Source organism: Lissotriton helveticus, chromosome 11 (genome assembly GCF_964261635.1).
Source record: "Lissotriton helveticus chromosome 11, aLisHel1.1, whole genome shotgun sequence".
Lineage (NCBI taxonomy): Eukaryota > Metazoa > Chordata > Amphibia > Caudata > Salamandridae > Lissotriton > Lissotriton helveticus.
In genome coordinates, this window is record NC_136072.1 from 1098626793 (window position 1) to 1098646466 (window position 19674).

Here is a 19674-nt window from a genome sequence, read left to right on the forward strand (position 1 = left end):
TGGCACACCCGGCTACAAGGCTTGCCACCCTTGCAACACAACTCTCAACTGTAGTAGCAATGCTTAGTATTCACGAACTGTGAGTAAATCACCTCTTACATTATTTTGTCCACAGTTTTTGTAGGTCACACTTATTTTTGTATAGAATAAACAATTCGATATTTGCTTCCACAACGGCTGATTGATTTTCTCAGCAGGATTGTCCTTACCGGCCATGTAAGTCTGTAATTCATTCCTACTTTGGAGCACAGAGCACTTTAATCACTCCTCCATATTCTAAGCCATATTCCCAATTATTATTTTTTCTGAACTCTCCTCACATGCATAAATTTGCCCTTCCTTCCTGATGATGGTCCTCCGAATAATACTCCTGGGCTGAAACCTCCCCTTAAAAAAAGCTTTGTTTTGAAGGACTCCAAAAATCACTGCCATTTTTGGGATATGACCCCTGAAACTATTTAGTTACTTCTATAATTGTGTTTTAGAGTTTACTTTATTCCTCCAAAAGAGCTTGTCCTCGCACTCTGAAAATTGTGTGTTCCATATCTATTATCGATCCGTACAAAGGAGTTATTTTTGCAAAAAAAAAAAAACTCTTCACCATTGTCTAATATATAATAACCCTGAAACAAAGACAAGGTGGTAAGAACTTGGGCGATACAGTTGGCAGCACAGCTGCGGGTGTGCTTCTGTCGCCTACGCAAGCGCATCGCAGACTGTGGCGCCTGAACAACTGGGACCTGAAGAACAGCTGGTACCATTTAAGGAACTTTTGGAACCTTTTCTCTTCTAAGATAGGCATCTTAAGAGCCCTATCAGAGGTAAGAAATGACCAGATATCGGTGAAACTGCTGTACTGTGATTAATCCAGCACCAGTGGATTGGGTGCAGTAACCATGGCCCTTGCATAGTCCTGTTCTGAAAATCCTGCCCTGGTGATATGGTGTCAGTAACCATGGAGGATGCACAGGTCTGTCCCCACTAACCCCAGCCCCACAAACACGGAGCTGAAACCATGACCCATGCACTGGAGCCATACCAGTAATTGGGCCCTCCTAAATGGTTACTGTGTCACTGGGACCCCTTATGCTAAATGTGCTAAACGTTCATCCTAAATGGATACCGGCTGACTTATCTATCACAATATAGAGAAAAGCCAACAGTTCGGTGAATGGATTTATGTTGTTACACAGAATCACATAATTATAGGCAGATGTGTTCATTTTTACCCAAGTCGTTCCATCACCTGAACAGCATCTTTAAGAATATTTTGCAAACACCACATAAACAAATGTATGTCAGAGAGATCAAGATGGAAATGCTTGATAATCTTCCATACTTTCCATGGTGCACATCAAACCTGATTGGAACATATGTCATCCTACATATTTAGTGTCATTCCAGCGCATTTTTACAGCACACGGTAAATGTGGACATGCTTCAAAACCAGTATGTTTTTTTGAGATTCCCAACCTAATTCTGGGCTGAGCCCTGGCCTTCTGAGCAGCACCAGAAGACGTCAACTGTAAATTCATGTAGAATGTAGAATGGAAACACGACCTTTATCACTCACTAATACCCTACATTTTATATACACAAGACTGAATCACTGTACACATAATCTGTCTTGTTTTTTTTTCTTTGTTGCAATAATGTCCTTATTACTGGGCACTACAATGGTCATATTATGGGGTGCAATAATGCTGATATGTTTCTAGTACACTATTTCCATAACTAATTTTTTTATTGGAAATGTAATCATGGTACACACTTTTGATGTGCATTACTGCTCAAAGCCATCCACGCTAAAGGGAATTAATTCTCTACACTGAATGTTTTCACAACTTTTGATTTCTGTTGTCCCTCTGTCGTGTTGAGTGGTGCACAGACATATCGACTCCAAAATATCGTTTGGACAGAATATCGAATCAAAAATATCGTTTGGACAAAATATCGACAGGACAGAATATAGACAGCAAAAATATCGTTTTTAAGTGAAGTAATATTGACTGTAGTAAACAAATTAGTTTTTATTTTTAGGGTTCAGGGTCAGTTTTGGGTTTTTGGGTAAAGGGGTATTTTTAGGGTTCAGGGTCAGTTTTGGGTTTTTGGGTAAAGGGGTATTTTTAGGGTTCAGGGTCAGTTTTCAGTTTTTGGGTAAAGGGGTATTTTTAGGGTTCAGGGTCAGTTTTCAGTTTTTGGGTAAACAGGTATTTTTAGGGTTTAGGGTCAGTTTTCAGTTTTTGGGTAAAGGGGTATTTTTAGGGTTCAGGGTCAGTTTTGGGTTTTTGGGTAAAGGGGTATTTTTAGGGTTCAGGGTCAGTTTTCAGTTTTTGGGTATTATTTTATTATATGTTGTTACTATATATATATGTTTTAATAAATATGAAATAAAAAAATATTTATTTAACTTTCATTAATTATTTAATTATTATAAGTTAAGTAATTTTAAGTATATTTTAGTAATTAATTATTAATATTAATTTAATTTAACACTGTTTTTAGTAAATACGATATTTTTTACAACTATATTTTTGTAAACGATATTTTTAACTCGATTATTTTTGTACTTACCTGTTTGTAGATAGAAACTCGATATTTTGACTGTCGATATTTTGTCAACGATATTTTTGATGGTCGATATTCTGTCCCTCGATATTATTTCAGTGATCCGTGTTGAGTAGTATTTCGCTTGGATCAGTACTCTGATGGGGATGTGTGATGGAACCAGGCATGCCTTTACAGTGCAGTCTGTACCCTAACTGTGACGTTACCAGGGGGCGTTCAAGAACTTGCCTTAGGGGGGTGCTGGACCTTGAAATAGTACAAATTACTATTCCAACTCTAGTCTGTGTATCAGTAGGGAAGGTGTTGGACTTAAAATCCAACACCTGTCCAACAATGCGCTCCCTAATGCAAGTCGAAGAACGGCTTGCGTTGTAAAGGAACGCGTGGTAATGTATCCGTCATGGCAGTAACTGCTTGGTAAAGGCCGGTCGTGGTTTTGCCTGCGGGGTAAAGGATGTCTCCCTTCTGACTGGCATTATTTCTCTTAAATGTTATTCTGATGGGTTTCGTTTCTTTTATTTATTTTCTTTCTTCGAAGGATATACTGAGGAACATTATATCTTAAGGCACAGTATTCCAAGGAGCATCATTTCACTTGTGACAGTACTGTACAGGACATTCATCTCTTTAGGACAGGATCCAGTCGGGTGACAGCTTTCATAGCACCCTTTGTAGAAACCATATTTGAAAGACCATTTTTGTAGCACCTCGCTCTGTTATTTTACACACTGTGCTCTTATAGCATTCACTTTAGCACTCGTATAACCAACCTATCATTTCCAGGCGCTGCTTCACATATTTGTAATACGCAAGCCTCATAACAGAAATACTGTGGATTGCGTTAACACGCGCCAATCATGACCTTAAAGTCTATCCCCTTCTCAGTGGACACAGTTCTCAGCACAACCCAAGTTCACAACAAAGTGTAAGCGCTACACAAATCCATGGGCAGTCTTGTGATTGGATGCTGCCTTCAATTTGGTAAATAATGCACACGCCCCTTAGTAAAATGACCCCGGCGGTGCCAGTTCCTGCAGTTCACGTGCACTCATCTGCCTCCGTTACACGCTGGTGAACAGCTGGCAGCTCACCCTTCATCGCATTCTCCCTTCCAATGCTCCATTCAGTGTTGACCATGGATGGAGCTGAACTCAGATTTCGCCATTTGCATGTTGACGTCAAGACTCAGTGTTGGTTCTTTCATACATCGGTTAACTAGTTAGTGATTTCTTGTGTTTATTTTATTTTTTCAGCTATGCCCTTTGCCTTCTGCACAAGAGAAAAACTCCCCTGGACGGAATTTGCTGAGTCAGCTGAGCAAGGTCCTACGACTGCCTTTTGCCAGAAGGTACGGAATCCAGCTATGCGCTTGTAATGGCATGAGGTGGATGTCAGCCCATCTTTCCAGTGTAGTTCTGATGGACATATTTGGTTGCGCAGAATGCTCGAACTGTAGTTTGTATGGCACAGGGTTTCTGATGGGACAAGTCCTTCACAATAGAATTCTGATAGGAATATTCATCCATGTAGTAGTTTAACTTAGTAAAATTAGTGAGGTATTTGTTTGCACAGGGGCTTTAGGGAATCCTTGGCGTAGGAATTCTACAGTTTTGCGGCACATGCATTTCATGGGTGTATTCTTTGATGTAGAAATCTTCATGTGTACATTCACCTGCCCCAGAAACCAAGCTGGCATATTCAGTGGCAGAAGAATCCCTACGGGCATGATTATTTGCACCAGATGCCTGATGAGCACAGAATGACGCTAGGCTTCTGGTGGTCTGGTTCTATAACTCAACAGGACATGTGGACATATTCAGTGGCACTGAGGGTGAAAGTCTTGTTGGTGGCCCTCTTCCAGGGCACGCGAGTCCTAACAAGTATTTTTGTTAGACCCTGAATTCTGATGTCCATATTCAGTAGAACAGGAACTCCGTAGGCTACATTTGCACAGGGTTCTCAATGGGTACCTCCAGCAGCAAAGTAGTATGCATACCGAGTTAAACATTTGTGTGCATGCGTTCATAGTTTATCTTCACTTTTGGTGCATGCCAGGGCTATACTGCATAGAACCCTTTGAGAGACGTTCCATGGCTGCTCTCTGAAAATCCAAGGCACGTTCTCTCTGCTTGCTCTCTCATTTATTGATGGTAGAATGTTCATGATGTGTTGTAAGCTAAAACTGTGGACAATTTAACAAGAGTAAACCCTATTGAAGAAGTGGGCTGCGTGTGAATCAAGGCTTGGCTTTTCTTGTGTTAGTGGTGTCTACATGGCAGACATCTGCTCCTGCAAAGGGCTCCAGTAAACCCCTTTCAGGGTAGAAATCAGTATGAAACTCCACTTCAGTTGGGTGTAAGGGAGGGTTTCTTGCTGGGGGAAAATTGGAATACGTGCTGGCTTCCCCCTCTGTGGCCTTGTACTGACCGAGAGAGGGGGAGAGAGAGAGAGTGAGTGAGACAGACGGAGAGAGAGTAAGAGAGAGGTAGAGAGCAAGCGAGAGGAAGGTAGACAGAAAGAGAGAGGGAGGGAGACCGAAAGAGACAGAGAAACAGGGAGGGAGAGAGGCAGAGAGAGGGAGGGAGGGAGACAGAGACAGAGACAGAGACAGAGATAGAGACAGAGACAGGGACAGACAGATAGAGGCAGAGACAGGGACAGGGGCAGAGAGATACAGGCAGAGACAGACAGAGACAGAGGGACAGAGGGACAGAGAGGGAGACAGAGGGAGGAAGACCGGGACAGACAGAGACGCTAATAGAGGGTGACAGACAGAGGGAGGGAGACAGACAGAGGGAGGGAGACAGACGGAGAGGGAAACCGTGTGAGACAAACAGAAAGGGAGAGTGAGGGAGACAGAGGGAGCGAGTCTGCGATAGAAAGAGGGAGGGAGGAGGGCGACAGAGGGAGGGACACAGACAGAGGGAGACCATTTTCCCACTTTAATTTCAAAATGTTCTTCCCTTTGGCGGTTCGGGCTCGCTCGCTACACTATCTTACTATGTCATAAAATTATACATCTCCAAAAAGTGTGTTACCAACATCAAAAGTTTAGAAGGCTGTGCTCTACTACAAGGTTGTTCCTAAACACGTAACATGGTCATAGGCCTCCCTCTACTAAAAGTATTTACTCACAGAAGTAAACGTGGCAATAGAGGCTCTGAGGTGAGAAGTATAAAAAAAAAACTAGCGAGATAACGTGCCTGTAGCCTGTTTTGCAATCACAAAGTGTGGGTGAACTTGTAGTGTAGTTCCTATTATCCCAATAGGCTCTGCGCTTTGGAATAATACCTTCAATAGTATAGGCCTAGACCAGACGTTAACTAAGTCTACTACTGTCGATATTAGACTTAAAGTTTTGGGTTTGCCAGCTAGCTCAGAGTTCACTAGAAACTTTCTCGAATAGGCAAGGAGGAGTTGAACCTCCCTGGATAGACAAGAAGGGATTTAGTTTCTGACAACCATAGAACATGACAACTTTGCTCTCCCCTAATCAAGAGTGTATCTCTAGAGTCGTGTGAACAAAAGGCAATTTATTTTACTCAGTCAGTACGTGCATTCTTAGTCTCATCAGATTGTAGAGAAAAGGAAGAGACGGGCGTGTTCAATAAAAGATGTTATTTATTGATCAGTCTCTTCTCATACAAGAGAAATGGATCGATATTATTGCAATACTTATGGTTAAGTAAAGTGCATACATAAAAGCAGAAGTATAAAATAATACTGTAAAAACATTGATATGGTTTCTAAGCCATATGAAGGTTTAAAATGAATACATACACATATACATTTGACTAATCGTACTCAACTGGTGTTTCTAGCTACGCCTACCCCGTGTACCTGACCTAAGCCTAATACGTGGGTGGGTATAGAAAGTTACAGTTTAAGTTAAGTTTGTTTTGCCAAGTGACTGACTAAAGAATTCTCTGCGAGGGGTTATTCAGTTCTGTACCTGGAATCTAGGATGGATGAGGGATGGTATCTCTCGTCTCTGGTCTCGATATTCCAGGCTGCCTGCGAGGGCTACCCGGAAGCGCCGGAGCTGGATTTCTCGGCAGGAGAAATAGGCAGCTGCTCGTTCTCAGCGCGTCAAGAAGGCGGGGCTGCGCCAGCGGGGTCTGCTCTGCTCTGGGCTTCGGCAAGTCTGGCTGCTCCGTTCTCGTCACCACCGCGTGTGTTTGCATAGGGCAATATCGGTAATATTTATACCTTTAAGGTGCCGAGATTGACGTAAGGATGGACATAGATACGTCAATAAAGATGTCATACGACCAGGTCGTTAGCACATTCTTTTGCTGAAGTTCTCGGTGAAATCAAAACAATGGCCGCAGGGTTTTTCCCAGGTCTGTCATAGGTTTGATTTGTTTTGAGAACTCCGTATGCCTTATCAGGGGCTGGAGGAATATCGCTTGTCTAATTAGATGGCAAGCGTTATGACCTAATCAGATAACACGTTCCTGTGCCGTAGTGTGGCTTTATCAGATAACGGTTCCTGCATCATGGGGGTTTTCTGCCTCATGGGATGGCTGCTAGTTAACTTGTTAGTTTGTTAACCAGAATAGGGTCAGGAATAGGGGGATCGATACAGAAGCTATAGGAATACATCACACCCACTCCACGCTAACTATGGACATATTTACTAATCTATGCATAGTAAAACATACTATAGAGTATTGTGTATACCTTACCACCCCAAAATACATAAATGCATTTTGAAATTTTATCAAATATACGAAAAAACAGTCATATGTAATATATGCACTCAAGCTACAGAATATGCTAAAGTAATCACGCATATCTATACATTATCACTAATTTGTATATGAGAATTTACACATGAAATGGCTCTTAATACAGAAAAAAAGTTCGAGACCATTCCATCACAGAATAAAATAATTATGAACATACCAGCGGGCAGCTAATGTCTATAAGCTATCTAAAATTAGAAATTTTAGTTCTCTAAGAATAGTTCTTACTTTAAGCAGAAGATAGTGTCCCGAAAAATTCGAAAAGTATTTTGGGGCTGCTGAAAAAATTGCTGTCCGTGAACTGGAGGGAAAATTGTTCATGGTATTTTGCTTTTCTAGTTGAAGGTCAAATTCAGGGAACGCCGTGTACGAGCTTGCTCAAAAGTCTCTATTTCTGCTCTGGTGAGAACATCATATCATTTAGACTCTCGAAAAAGTTGTCAACAGCTTCCTGGGAGAGTTCCACTAACTCGGAAATAGGTGTAACCATGCACTCGTGCGCATGATTGTCTCCATTGACATTTTGATTTGGATTGCTGACAGAAGGTCGTACCTGATCGATGCTGCTTTCATCTTGAACTTCACTACCCCTTAATCGTAGTGGTGAAGCTTCCACGAATGCCGTCATCAGGATTGGTAGCCGTTGAGGGCAGCACAAAGCATGAGCCTTTGTTGGACTCAACAATGTTTCTGCATCCATTGGCGCATCCGATTGTAGCGTCAGACAGGTGTCTAACACGCATTCTTCTCCGTATAGCAGGCACCTTAATACAGGTAAAACACATCGTTGCCACATTGGTCGAAATGATAGAAACCAAGTCATGTTCAGGTCTCTAAGCCGGGATAGTCCCAGGATTTTTGATATCCGGTCCCGGTATCCAATGGCTAGGATTGTTTCTTCCCTTGTCGCAGGTGTTTTGTTTGTGACATGGTTTGCCATAACGAAATATAAGGACTAGGAATAGGATTCCTGCAATCAGTCCTAAAATGAGGGGAAGTCCGCCAAAAATCAAATGGACGAAATCTGGAAAAATACCCAGTATGGCTTTGAATGGTGTTAATGCCATCGAAAATACTGTCTTAAATACCTTTGAGACACCACTGGTATCAGAAATATTTAAGATTTCATTCAGGATTTCTGCGAAATGTATGGGGGAATTAGTTGATAACAATGAATGTATCTCTGCAGTCGTCCTTGCGACTTGGAGATCATACGTTTCTTTTGATGACGTGAGCCTTGTCGGCGTCTGAAGAAGCACTGTTTTCATTCTGCTTATAGTATCTATTCGAATAGAAGTAATTTTCAAGTTGGGCCATGCCCTTGCCTCCCTGTCTGGAAAGGAGCTGGGGAACAATAAGCGTCCACAGCACTTGACCTTCGCAGTCGTAGTTACGAGATAAGGAGTCCCGGGCATAAGACTACAGCATCTGCGGTCCACAATTAGAACGTAACTCCCATTATAGAGTCTTTGAAAGAATGGTTCTATCTCTGTAGCAGGTGTGCCTAGCTGGTGACATGAAAGGTTATTTGAGTTCCCTTCACAGGCTCCATGCAAACTAATTCTGTTACACAGAAGTGTACCGCTTAGTGACATTGCACAATTATTGCCACTAAGAAACACTTTCTGTCCTTTATTACTGACACATGCATGCGAATAGGGCAAGTTCCATGTTGTTTTAATGTACCCTTTTCCCAATTTTTCATACATGCCAGCCTGTATATATTTTTGGCAGTATTGAAACCTGAAGGTTGATATTGGAATATTAATTATCCCATGTATTATCCATTCACTGACAGGTCGTTCTGACATTGTCACTGGTAATCTCTCAAGTTTCTCAATGCTCAGGATTGTATAATCAGCACCCTTTTGTGCCATACTGATTTGTCTATCAGTAAGGTTAAAGATATGGAATAGTGACGTTGTGTTGATTAAACGCCAAGGCACATAGCCCGAACGCAGATTTTGTAACGTCCAGCCAAGCTGTACAATAGAACGCAATTGGGACTGACCGTGTTGTAACAACAGTAAGTCTTGCGATATTATGTCGATTGCTAATGACACAATGCTGTCCAAAGAAAAAATTCTGGAGGACAGAGTCATTAACCCATTGACCACTACAGAAAGTGATTTTTCCAAATGAATACGGTCAATTTCCCGTATCCTTTCTGCTGTCTCAATTTGAGTAACCTTCCAGGCCTCGTTGTATGCTGCATATACAGAGGCTGCTATGAAACGCTTTTGACGCTGTTTGCGTGGTCCCATAGTGAAATCACGCAAGTCAGCACCATCAGTAAGTAAAGTTAGGTGTTGCTTAATTTCTGCCAGTGTGGAAGTTTGTAGCCATTGAAGGCATAATTTGCCCACTCTGTAGGTGGTTATAATCCCTGGGTGATGTCTTTGGGGATATCTAGGGTCTGGCCTGGTCATTTTGAAACCCTGTGTTTTGTTCAGGAATCTGTCTTGACAGTTATTAGTATCTGTGGGCCAGATCAACCACTGTTTCCAATCTGGATGTGTTCTGTTTTGGTTTAATACATAATGTACGTCTATCTCTTCATCTGTAGAGCTATTGCTGTTCATTGTTGGTTTTGGAATAGACGGTTTATTTAAGTCTTGATTTTGGCTAGGCCAAGACAGGTAGTTTGTTGAACAGTGTCATTTAAAAATATAATTTGTTCTGGGATCATGCAGGCTCTAAACAAAGATTCTATACCCTGTACTTGCCATTCTTTTGTGCCCCAAACACTTTTCAATTCAACATTTTTGTCCCAATAATCAAAACCAAAAGTATTCATTTGTTCAAAGAATGAGTCTGAATATATCAATTTCGTGTTTGTTATCATGGTCTTTGTCCCTGTCTTATTTGACAATTTGAAATAAAATGTTTCAGCATTACTTATGTTAAAACCTGAAAAGTATGAATATTTGTCGTAAACGGTTCTTGAGCTTCCTTTTGGAGGGGTTGCACAATGTTCCCATTGATTATAATTTAAAACATTTCTAGGTTGTGCAGATCTATGTAGAAAATGGTTGCCATAGTGGTTATAACAATACATACTATCATAATTTGTAGAACCCTGCAAATAATCATGTTTGGTAAATTTAGCAGACATCACTAAGTCAGACATCATATTATCTTTACTTTCAAAATCCCAATCATCAGCAAATGAGCTTGGTTTTACAAAGTCACTCAATGAGATCTTAATTTGGTGTGGATATTTCAGGATTTCAACCGGACCATAGATTTCGTAGTCCGTGTTGTCCCATGCTACCCCACCCGGTATAGGATTGGCTGTGAAGTTGACTGAAGAAAGTTCTCTTTTCTCGACGTGTGAAGATGTGTGTCGTTTGAGGATCAAGTTGATTTTCTGACTTGCTGTGTCCATTTTAGCATATTTTCCCTCAATGAAGCGCCCCAAAGTTAGTATCATGATGAGCCAAAGTATGAGGATAAATGCACCAAAACCCACCCAAAATTCAATCCATGGAGAAATCAGATATGTTTCTTTCAGTTGTTTCAAAAGTTCTTTAGCTTTATCTTTAAAGGTTTTTGATGATGGCTGTGTCTTTGATTCACTGAAGCTTTCAGAGGAATCATCGAAGTTTATGAAGTAGCCGGATGCAGTTCTGTCAATTGTTCCAATTGCTTCAGGATTAATGTTCCTTGCATTATCATTTGGTACTTCATTGTAGATTGGTGTGTCTCTGCTAAATGTTTTTATTTGGGTTTTCAGAGGTCTAAGTTCCATTGCATTGTTGCATAGTCCTTGTTGTTCTTCTGTAGGCATTTCGAATGTGATTAGCCTCTTTGTTAGGACCTCTGTACTGGTAGCAAACCTTGGTGTTCTGCTACTTATGGGGAGTCCACTTGGCCTACTATTTGTTATCGGCCACATGATTGTGGTTTTACCAGGTCGATGGATACAACTCGATTCTCCTTTTTACCAGCAAGCGGCGGTAGTACAACTGATCTTGTCCCGTTGACAGACAAGACAGGAACTGCTTATCTGTAAGAAGGCCCAAATTCCTTCTTTACCGCGATCTTTTCTCTGACTAGATCCCCGACTTTTGGAATCCAGACAGGTCTTGCTGGGACAGGTGGTGGTTCTTCAGTGGTTGTTGGCTGTTGTTTCAACTTTATGTTGCTCAGGTCTTTTCTTGTTTCATTCAAGTCCTGCAAAATAGCCAAACGGTCTTTGATATCAAAGCTTTTTTCCTTTACCACTGAAGTCTGACTGTCAAGGTCAGAGATTAACATCCTAGTTCCAAATAATAATTCGTACGGACTGAATCCCTTCAGAGAATTTCTTGGCAAGTTATTTAGACTACGTTGGACACTTATTAGATGTTTGACCCACCCAGCTCCCGAACCTAATACCTTTGCCGTTATAGATTGCTTTATGTCACGGTTTTTTCTTTCAACAATTCCGTTCCCCTCAGGGTGAAATGGACAAGAGTACCGCAATGTAACGCCCATGCTGACCATGGCCTCCTTATAAGCTCTAGAGCTAAAAGCAGGACCATGGTCCGAATGCAGCATGCCAATTGCGTATGTGCCGATAAAGACTCGCAAATCTTTTATAACAGTTCTGGCGTCAGCCGTTCGCTGGGGCCACATCCATATGAATCTCGTGCATGAGTCCACTGCAACCAAGATATATTTATAGTTACCATCCCTTTGTAAGGGACCACAGTGGTCTAGGTAAACACAGGCTAATGGTTTATCCGAGATTAGAAGGGGCGTCTGCGCTGGACGTCTCACCGTTGATACTTTCATTTTTTGACATATTTCACATTCTAAAACATAATTCCTTGTTTGTCTTCTCATTTGTGGCCACCAGTATCTCTGTTTTAATAATGATACTGTGGCTGAGACGCCAGCATGTATAGATGCAAGCCCTTCGTGTGCCGCTATTATCAGTCCTAACCTATGTTCCATGTTTGGAATTGCCCTATCCCCCACTCCAGGGATTCGAGCAAAAGGAACATTGTTTGCATCAGTTATGTATGAGTATTTTACTGGAAAGCCTTTCGGGAGTGTTTCTATCGAATCCTTTTCTGTAGCGCTGACAGCCTGTAATATTTCGCTGTCTATTTTTGTTTTTGACCGTGTGATGGCAGCTACGGAAGCCGTTTGCACAGCTGCCTTCGCGGCCTCATCAGCCAATGAATTCCCTGCAACGTGAACACCATCACGTTGATGACTCAGTGTATGTATCACGTGAGTCTTTGGTAGTTCTTTTTGTAAAAGAACTACTTGTTCCCAGAGCATTTTATGCTTGATTGTGCCACCTTTTGCATCCTTGAAACCATTCTGAAGCCAGATCTGCAAGTATTCATTGTAAGATTGAACGCAATAATACGAATCGCACACTATGAGTGTGGGGAATTCTCGATCTGTATTTTCAAGCGCCATCTTGAACGCCAGTAGTTCAGCTCGCTGAGCTGTACAATCTCCTAAAGATTGTGTTTTAGTGATAGCTGGTTTAAATTTCTCCTCGTGCCAGCGACCTTTAACGATCGCGCACGCAGCACTGTAAGCTTGTTTACCCCCTACTGCGGGTTGTGCTGATCCGTCTGTATATATTATACAGCCGTAATGTTCTAGAGGCAGAATTTCGGTCGGCGGAGGACATTCAAATTCATATTGGAGAAATTCTTGTGTTTTTAAGTTAGGATCAAATTCGTATGCCACGTCTGTTGCAGCAAGAGAATTAGCCCATTGTATCCATCTCGGATGGAGCGCTTTAGCATTTGGAATGCTTGCTTTTGTTACAGCCTCTAGGGCTGGTATCGGTGTCACGATTATTATTCGTTTACCTTGTGCCAGGGCTCGTTCTTTTGCTATAGCTGTCTGTGTTGCAGTAAGAATTTTTTCCGTTGGGCTAAATTTCATTTCAGCCTTAGTGTACAAGTGTGATTTGAATGCAATTGGTACCTTTTCTCCCTCATTAGAGGTCAGGTATGTGAATCCGCATCTTCCTGGGATGACTCGAATCACAAGATTGCGTGTGTTATCACGTGTTTCTAATTTTGTTTTAATTAACATGTCTGTTTGTAAGGATCTCAGAATTTCTGTGTGTATTTGAGTCCAATTGGTTCTTTTAAAATCTGGTTTTATTAGATCATAAAGGGGTTTGACCCTTTCTGCGTAATTTGCAATGTATGTTCTTCCGAAATTTAGGAAGCCTAGAATTGACTGTAAGTTTTTTAGTGTTCTAGGTGCTTGGAGTACGGCACATTTCTCTAGAAAATTGTCTGCCAGGCTTTTGCCTTCACTTGATAATTCATATCCTAAGAACAGGACTGTCAGATGGGCAATTCTGGATTTTTTAAAGTTGAATTTGTAACCCTCTGCTGTGAACCCAAGTATTATGGTGTTCACTCTCTTCAAGTGAGTCTCCAAGTCATCATCTGTTAAGTATATGTCGTCGACATACGATAATGCTTCGTCATCATATGTTTGTAGTAATTCTGTTACTCTCGCTGAGAATACTCCCGGGCTGTTCTTGTACCCCTGGGCTAACCGACAGAATTGTTTTTGAGTGCCATTTATTGAGAATGCAGACAAATATCTGCTCTCTGGTGCTATGTTTTGACAAAAGAATCCATTAGAGATGTCTAATGTTGTTTTGTATTTTTTGCGCACTATGTTATTCATTAGTGCAGCACTATGCGAGTTTTGCACTGCAAAAGTTTTGCAACATGAGTTAAGGTGTCGGTAATCCAAAACTAGACGGTATGAATTGTCTGGTTTGGAGACCGGAAACAAAGGGTTGTTCATTTGTGAGGTGCAAGTTTCAATCACCCCCTGGTATTCTAGCTGATCTAGGATTTCTTTTACCTGTTTTTTAGCTTCTTGCTTAATTGGGTACTGCCTTTGTGCAGTAGGTTGTGATTTTAACTGGATTTTGTGAGGAGGAGAGTCCTCATCCCATCCTACGTGATTTTTATATAAAGCAGGAGCTAGAGCTACTGCCCACTTTCTGGCAAGTGTATATTTTTTATGAATTGGGATATGATTTGAGAAGGCAGGCATAATTATTTCTTCGCCATGAGGGCACTCCCTGACAAACTCTGGTGGCCAGTCTTTTTCAGCTAGAAGGATGTCATAGCCCTTGGAGAGATTATCCCAAAATAGTCCCCTTATTTTTCTAGTCTTATCCCCTTCTATACGTAATGTTATTTCATATATTTTGTGAGGTTTGCTAACTCTGGTGTCTGCAGTTTCCACTTGAAGATATTCATTCGTGTCCACTGTCTCCAGATGATTCATAAGGACTTTGCGAGCTATGCTCACTTCTGCTGCGCTGTCTAGCATTGTCTGAGCCCATTCTCCGTTTTTCAGTTGTGTCCTCAGTATTCTCGGCATTGTTAACTACCTACCTTCTTTTTTGGAAATTGTAATTTCTTTCTTAGATGAGCAGGTTCCTTGTCTTTGGACTTGGCGTGCTCTTCTCTTTGTTCTGATCGTCCTCTTCTTTCCGATTTCTGCGAGGAAGTCTGAAAAGATTGAGAGGGACGTGTATCAATGTCTTGATATCTATCAGGCTTCTTTATATTATCCCTATTTCTAAGGTTATATCTTTTCCCAGAGGGGTCACTCTGGGGTGACCTGTGTCTTTGGTTCGGAGATTTTTCTCTTCGCCTAGGAGACCTTCCTCTGGACTGGAATTTCTTTTCTTTAGGATTGGATTGTTTGTTTCCATCCCAGCTCTTTTTTTGTGATGTTGAATTATTATTAAAAAATATTTTTTCAGGACTTTCAATCAGTTGTGGTTTTACTGGTATTCCACCTAAACTATCTCTACCTAGTTCCTCATAGGATTTTTCTATGATTCTGGCAATCTCAGCTGGTTGGTCTGCTATATCTGTCTCCTTTAACCTCTGGCGGATCGCCACGTTTGCTGCTTCTCCCTTTATGTTGGCTAATAATATAGCCGAGACCTGCTTGAAGTCTTTTAGTAATTTCATACCAAGAGTTAAAGCGGGTTCTGGACCGTATTCGTCTTGAATTTGTTTTAGCACATCTGGTATTACCGAAATGGATGGAACACCGTGCGTTTTTGTGTAGATGGAAGCAAAGACTGTACCCCAAGTGTCACAGTCCTCAATGTGTGGTGCGATTCCCATTGGAAGACAGATGGTCAGAATCCTGTGTTTTTCTAACGGGGTGGTGTCTGGAAACACAGCCTCTATTTGGGTGATTTTTTGTGCTAACCAGAATGGTATTTGTTCCCGTTTAGCTGGTACTTTACCTAGGCAGGATTGTATGTTCTGTGGTGTAATTTTATTTGTGTTCCCCTGGTGAGGGGTCAGCTGTGGAATTTTAATTGCTGGTTGAATTGTTGAAGTCCGCATCACATATTGGACTAATTGTCTATGTATTTTTATTAATTGTTTTAGTTGTACTAAAAGATCTGCTGCAGACATTCTTTCGAACTCTGGATGTGGTGTGTATCCGGCTAGGACCGGCCACGTTGCTCCTGGTCTACCTAAAGGACCGAGCCTGGTGATGTGATTATTATGTTTTAGGGCGCCATTAAATGAGAGCAAATGCTCTTGAAATTTAAGTGGTACTTCCACCTCCTCGAAAGGAGTGTACATTTCAGGAGGTTCCTCTATTTTGTAATAGTGGAAGTAATTTGTTACAGCATTTGCTGCTGGAAAATGTATCCATGAATAGTATACCTCTGTCTGCCGATATTCGTGTGCCTCAATTACGAATATGACTGTGCCACCTCTAGGTGTCAGTCCATTTTCTATAAGTTTTAAAGTTATAGATTTCCTTTTAATGACCGGGATGAGTATTATATCCTGGTCAGCTTCTTGTAGTGCAGTATCAGCTTCTGCTATTTCAGCTGCTAATCTAACTGCCTCTCTTTCATCCTCACTGTCTACCATTTTACCGACAGGAAGCTTATTTCTTTTGTTTGCAGATCAGGTTTCTTATGGAAACAAAGATTAGATGCACAATATTTTGGAACGGTGTATCCTTCAACGTTGACTAAACCAAGTACCATACATAGGATTTTCCTCCTGCGAGGTTTGGCGGATATTACCTTTTACCCACTCCAGACGTCTTTGGAGTATTATGGGAAAAAGGGGTCTGAGTGAGAAAGCACGACTGAGTTACTCTAAATGTCTTACGTTAGTTTTATCGCCCTTCCAAACGAGTTGGGCGCCATGTAGTGTAGTTCCTATTATCCCAATAGGCTCTGCGCATTGGAATAATACCTTCAATAGTATAGGCCTAGACCAGACGTTAACTAGGTCTACTACTGTCGATATTAGACTTAAAGTTTTGGGTTTGCCAGCTAGCTCAGAGTTCACTAGAAACTTTCTCGAATAGGCAAGGAGGAGTTGAACCTCCCTGGATAGACAAGAAGGGATTTAGTTTCTGACAACCATAGAACATGACAACTTTGCTCTCCCCTAATCAAGAGTGTATCTCTAGAGTCGTGTGAACAAAAGGCAATTTATTTTACTCAGTCAGTACGTGCATTCTTAGTCTCATCAGATTGTAGAGAAAAGGAAGAAACGGGCGTGTTCAATAAAAGATGTTATTTATTGATCAGTCTCTTTTCTCATGCAAGAGAAATGGATCGATATTATTGCAATACTTATGGTTAAGTAAAGTGCATACATAAAAGCAGAAGTATAAAATAATACTGTAAAAACATTGATATGGTTTCTAAGCCATATGAAGGTTTAAAATGAATAAAATGAATACATACACATATACATTTGACTAATCGTACTCAACTGGTGTTTCTAGCTACGCCTACCCCGTGTACCTGACCTAAGCCTAATACGTGGGCGGGGATAGAAAGTTACAGTTTAAGTTAAGTTTGTTTTGCCAAGTGACTGACTAAAGAATTCTCTGCGAGGGGTTATTCAGTTCTGTACCTGGAATCTAGGATGGATGAGGGATGGTATCTCTCGTCTCTGGTCTCGATATTCCAGGCTGCCTGCGAGGGCTACCCGGAAGCGCCGGAGCTGGATTTCTCGGCAGGAGAAATAGGCAGCTGCTCGTTCTCAGCGCGTCAAGAAGGCGGGGCTGCGCCAGCGGGGTCTGCTCTGCTCTGGGCTTCGGCAAGTCTGGCTGCTCCGTTCTCGTCACCACCGCGTGTGTTTGCATAGGGCAATATCGGTAATATTTATACCTTTAAGGTGCCGAGATTGATGTAAGGATGGACATAGATACGTCAATAAAGATGTCATACGACCAGGTCGTTAGCACATTCTTTTGCTGAAGTTCTCGGTGAAATCAAAACAATGGCCGCAGGGTTTTTCCCAGGTCTGTCATAGGTTTGATTTGTTTTGAGAACTCCGTATGCCTTATCAGGGGCTGGAGGAATATCGCTTGTCTAATTAGATGGCAAGCGTTATGACCTAATCAGATAACACGTTCCTGTGCCGTAGTGTGGCTTTATCAGATAACGGTTCCTGCATCATGGGGGTTTTCTGCCTCATGGGATGGCTGCTAGTTAACTTGTTAGTTTGTTAACCAGAATAGGGTCAGGAATAGGGGGATCGATACAGAACCTATAGGAATACATCACAAACTGATTTTCTTCATTCCTGCAAAACCAAGAACATTAGCTTCATGTGACATTTGTGGGAAATTCTGCATTTATGTTGAGGGGTTGACATTTGTGATGTGTACAATGAATAATCCGCCTGCAAACAATATCTAATTGTTTGTGTATTTCTGTCTATTACTGGCTGCTAATAGGCTTTAGACTAAGTGAGAAGTTCGTTATTTGTTAACTTAACACAATTTTACCAGCCAGCAAAACTATTTTGCTAGATATATTTTTCTACCAAAATATCTTGTTTCCTTCTGCTTCTGGGAATTTTAGTTACTTGTTTCCTTAGAGATTCGACCGGTATTGTGAGATTTCTGAAGTTGGAAAAAGAACTTCTGAATTTCATCAAATTCAATTTACCCAACATCGCACACCCTTAGTTGAATTAGGGAATAAAGTAAAATATTCCTAATTTGCGTGTTCATGAATTTGGTTTTTATTGCTGTAAGAACTTCATCCTGGTCAAATTGGACTCCCCTGTGGAAGATTTCATGACACCGACTACGGTAAAAAGCACAACCCAGGGCTTGATGGAGAATCTTCACTCACTCCAGGATACCAGTAACTGTCCACCCTCCCCACCACCACCACCCCCTGCCTACATCACTAAAACTGTCCTTAAATACTAGAGATCTTGCAAAATGTTTATCGTCTAGAATAATGGTCGATGTTGAGGAGCAGCTGTTAATGAGGGACTTTGTCTCCCCAGTTGGCAAGGCAGTATAATATGGTGGTGGTGTCCTCCATCCTGGAGAGGGACGAGGCTCACGGGGACACTCTTTGGAACACAGCCGTGGTCATCTCTAACTCTGGTGCCATCCTCGGAAAGACCAGGAAGAACCACATTCCTCGGGTGGGAGACTTCAATGAGGTAAGATTGAGGTAAGGTGGCTGCTGGTGTGGGATTTAATGTGTTAATTGCTTAGGTGAGTGTTCACCGAAGGGTTGAAAGGGCACCAAAATTAGAGAGAGGATGGAAGTGGTTCTAACATAGAATGCAGATTGGAAGGGTTTATGAGCTGTTGGATGTGGGAGTTATTGCTCATTGTAAGAATATTTGTTTTCTTCATGTGTATGTTGAGTATGTGTAGTTGATTGGAAGTGCCTGGTTGGTCGGAACTGATTTGTTAATTGGCAGGTGGTAGTTGGTTGGCATGTGGAGGTATATGATGGTGTATCGGTTACTTGGAAGGTTAAAATTGTTTTAAAGGGGTTGGTTGTCTAATAAATAATCCTTAATTGGAAAGGATTGGAATTAGTCAGTTGCAAGGGGTTTAAAGAATTGGTTTGAAGTGGGTGAAAGTTATGATGGTTGGTTATGAAATGCTGGGAGGTGTTGAAAGGTATCCTGGTTATTTGAAGTATTTTGGTGGATTAGAGAGCATTGATTGAGTAGAAGAGGAAGTGTTAATTGGAAGTGGTATTTGAGATAAATTGGTTTTTTTTAGAAGTACTTAATGTTTTGAAAGTGTCTTGGCGCTTTAGAGTGAAAGCGTTTACTTGAACAGTGTCTGATCAGAAAATCCTATGTAAAGAAACCCCTGTTAGTTTTCTTGTACTCATTGGTAGCAAGGCTTTGCGAAACAGCATAACATTTTTGAGGCTACCAGAGGTTCATTGGCTGATAGTAAGATGCTTATTGTTGGACCTGGGATCTCCAAGTCACATAGGGTAGCTTGGCACTAAATGGGAAGGCATTATTCAAAGGCACATGTGTTAAGTTTACGTCACACCCTGTAGTAACTCAACGTCCCATCCACTCAA

At 41.4% G+C, this 19674-nt stretch overlaps 1 protein-coding gene across 1 annotated transcript in view; it reads left to right on the forward strand.

Annotated features, from left to right (window-relative positions):
* UPB1 (beta-ureidopropionase 1) overlaps positions 1-19674 on the forward strand; it is a 69138-nt gene that overhangs the window by 26298 nt on the left and 23166 nt on the right. The window contains exons 4-5 of the mRNA XM_078667760.1: positions 3822-3916; positions 18620-18781. Coding sequence (XP_078523886.1) covers positions 3822-3916; positions 18620-18781 — 257 coding nt within the window. The remainder of the gene's footprint in view (positions 1-3821; positions 3917-18619; positions 18782-19674) is intronic.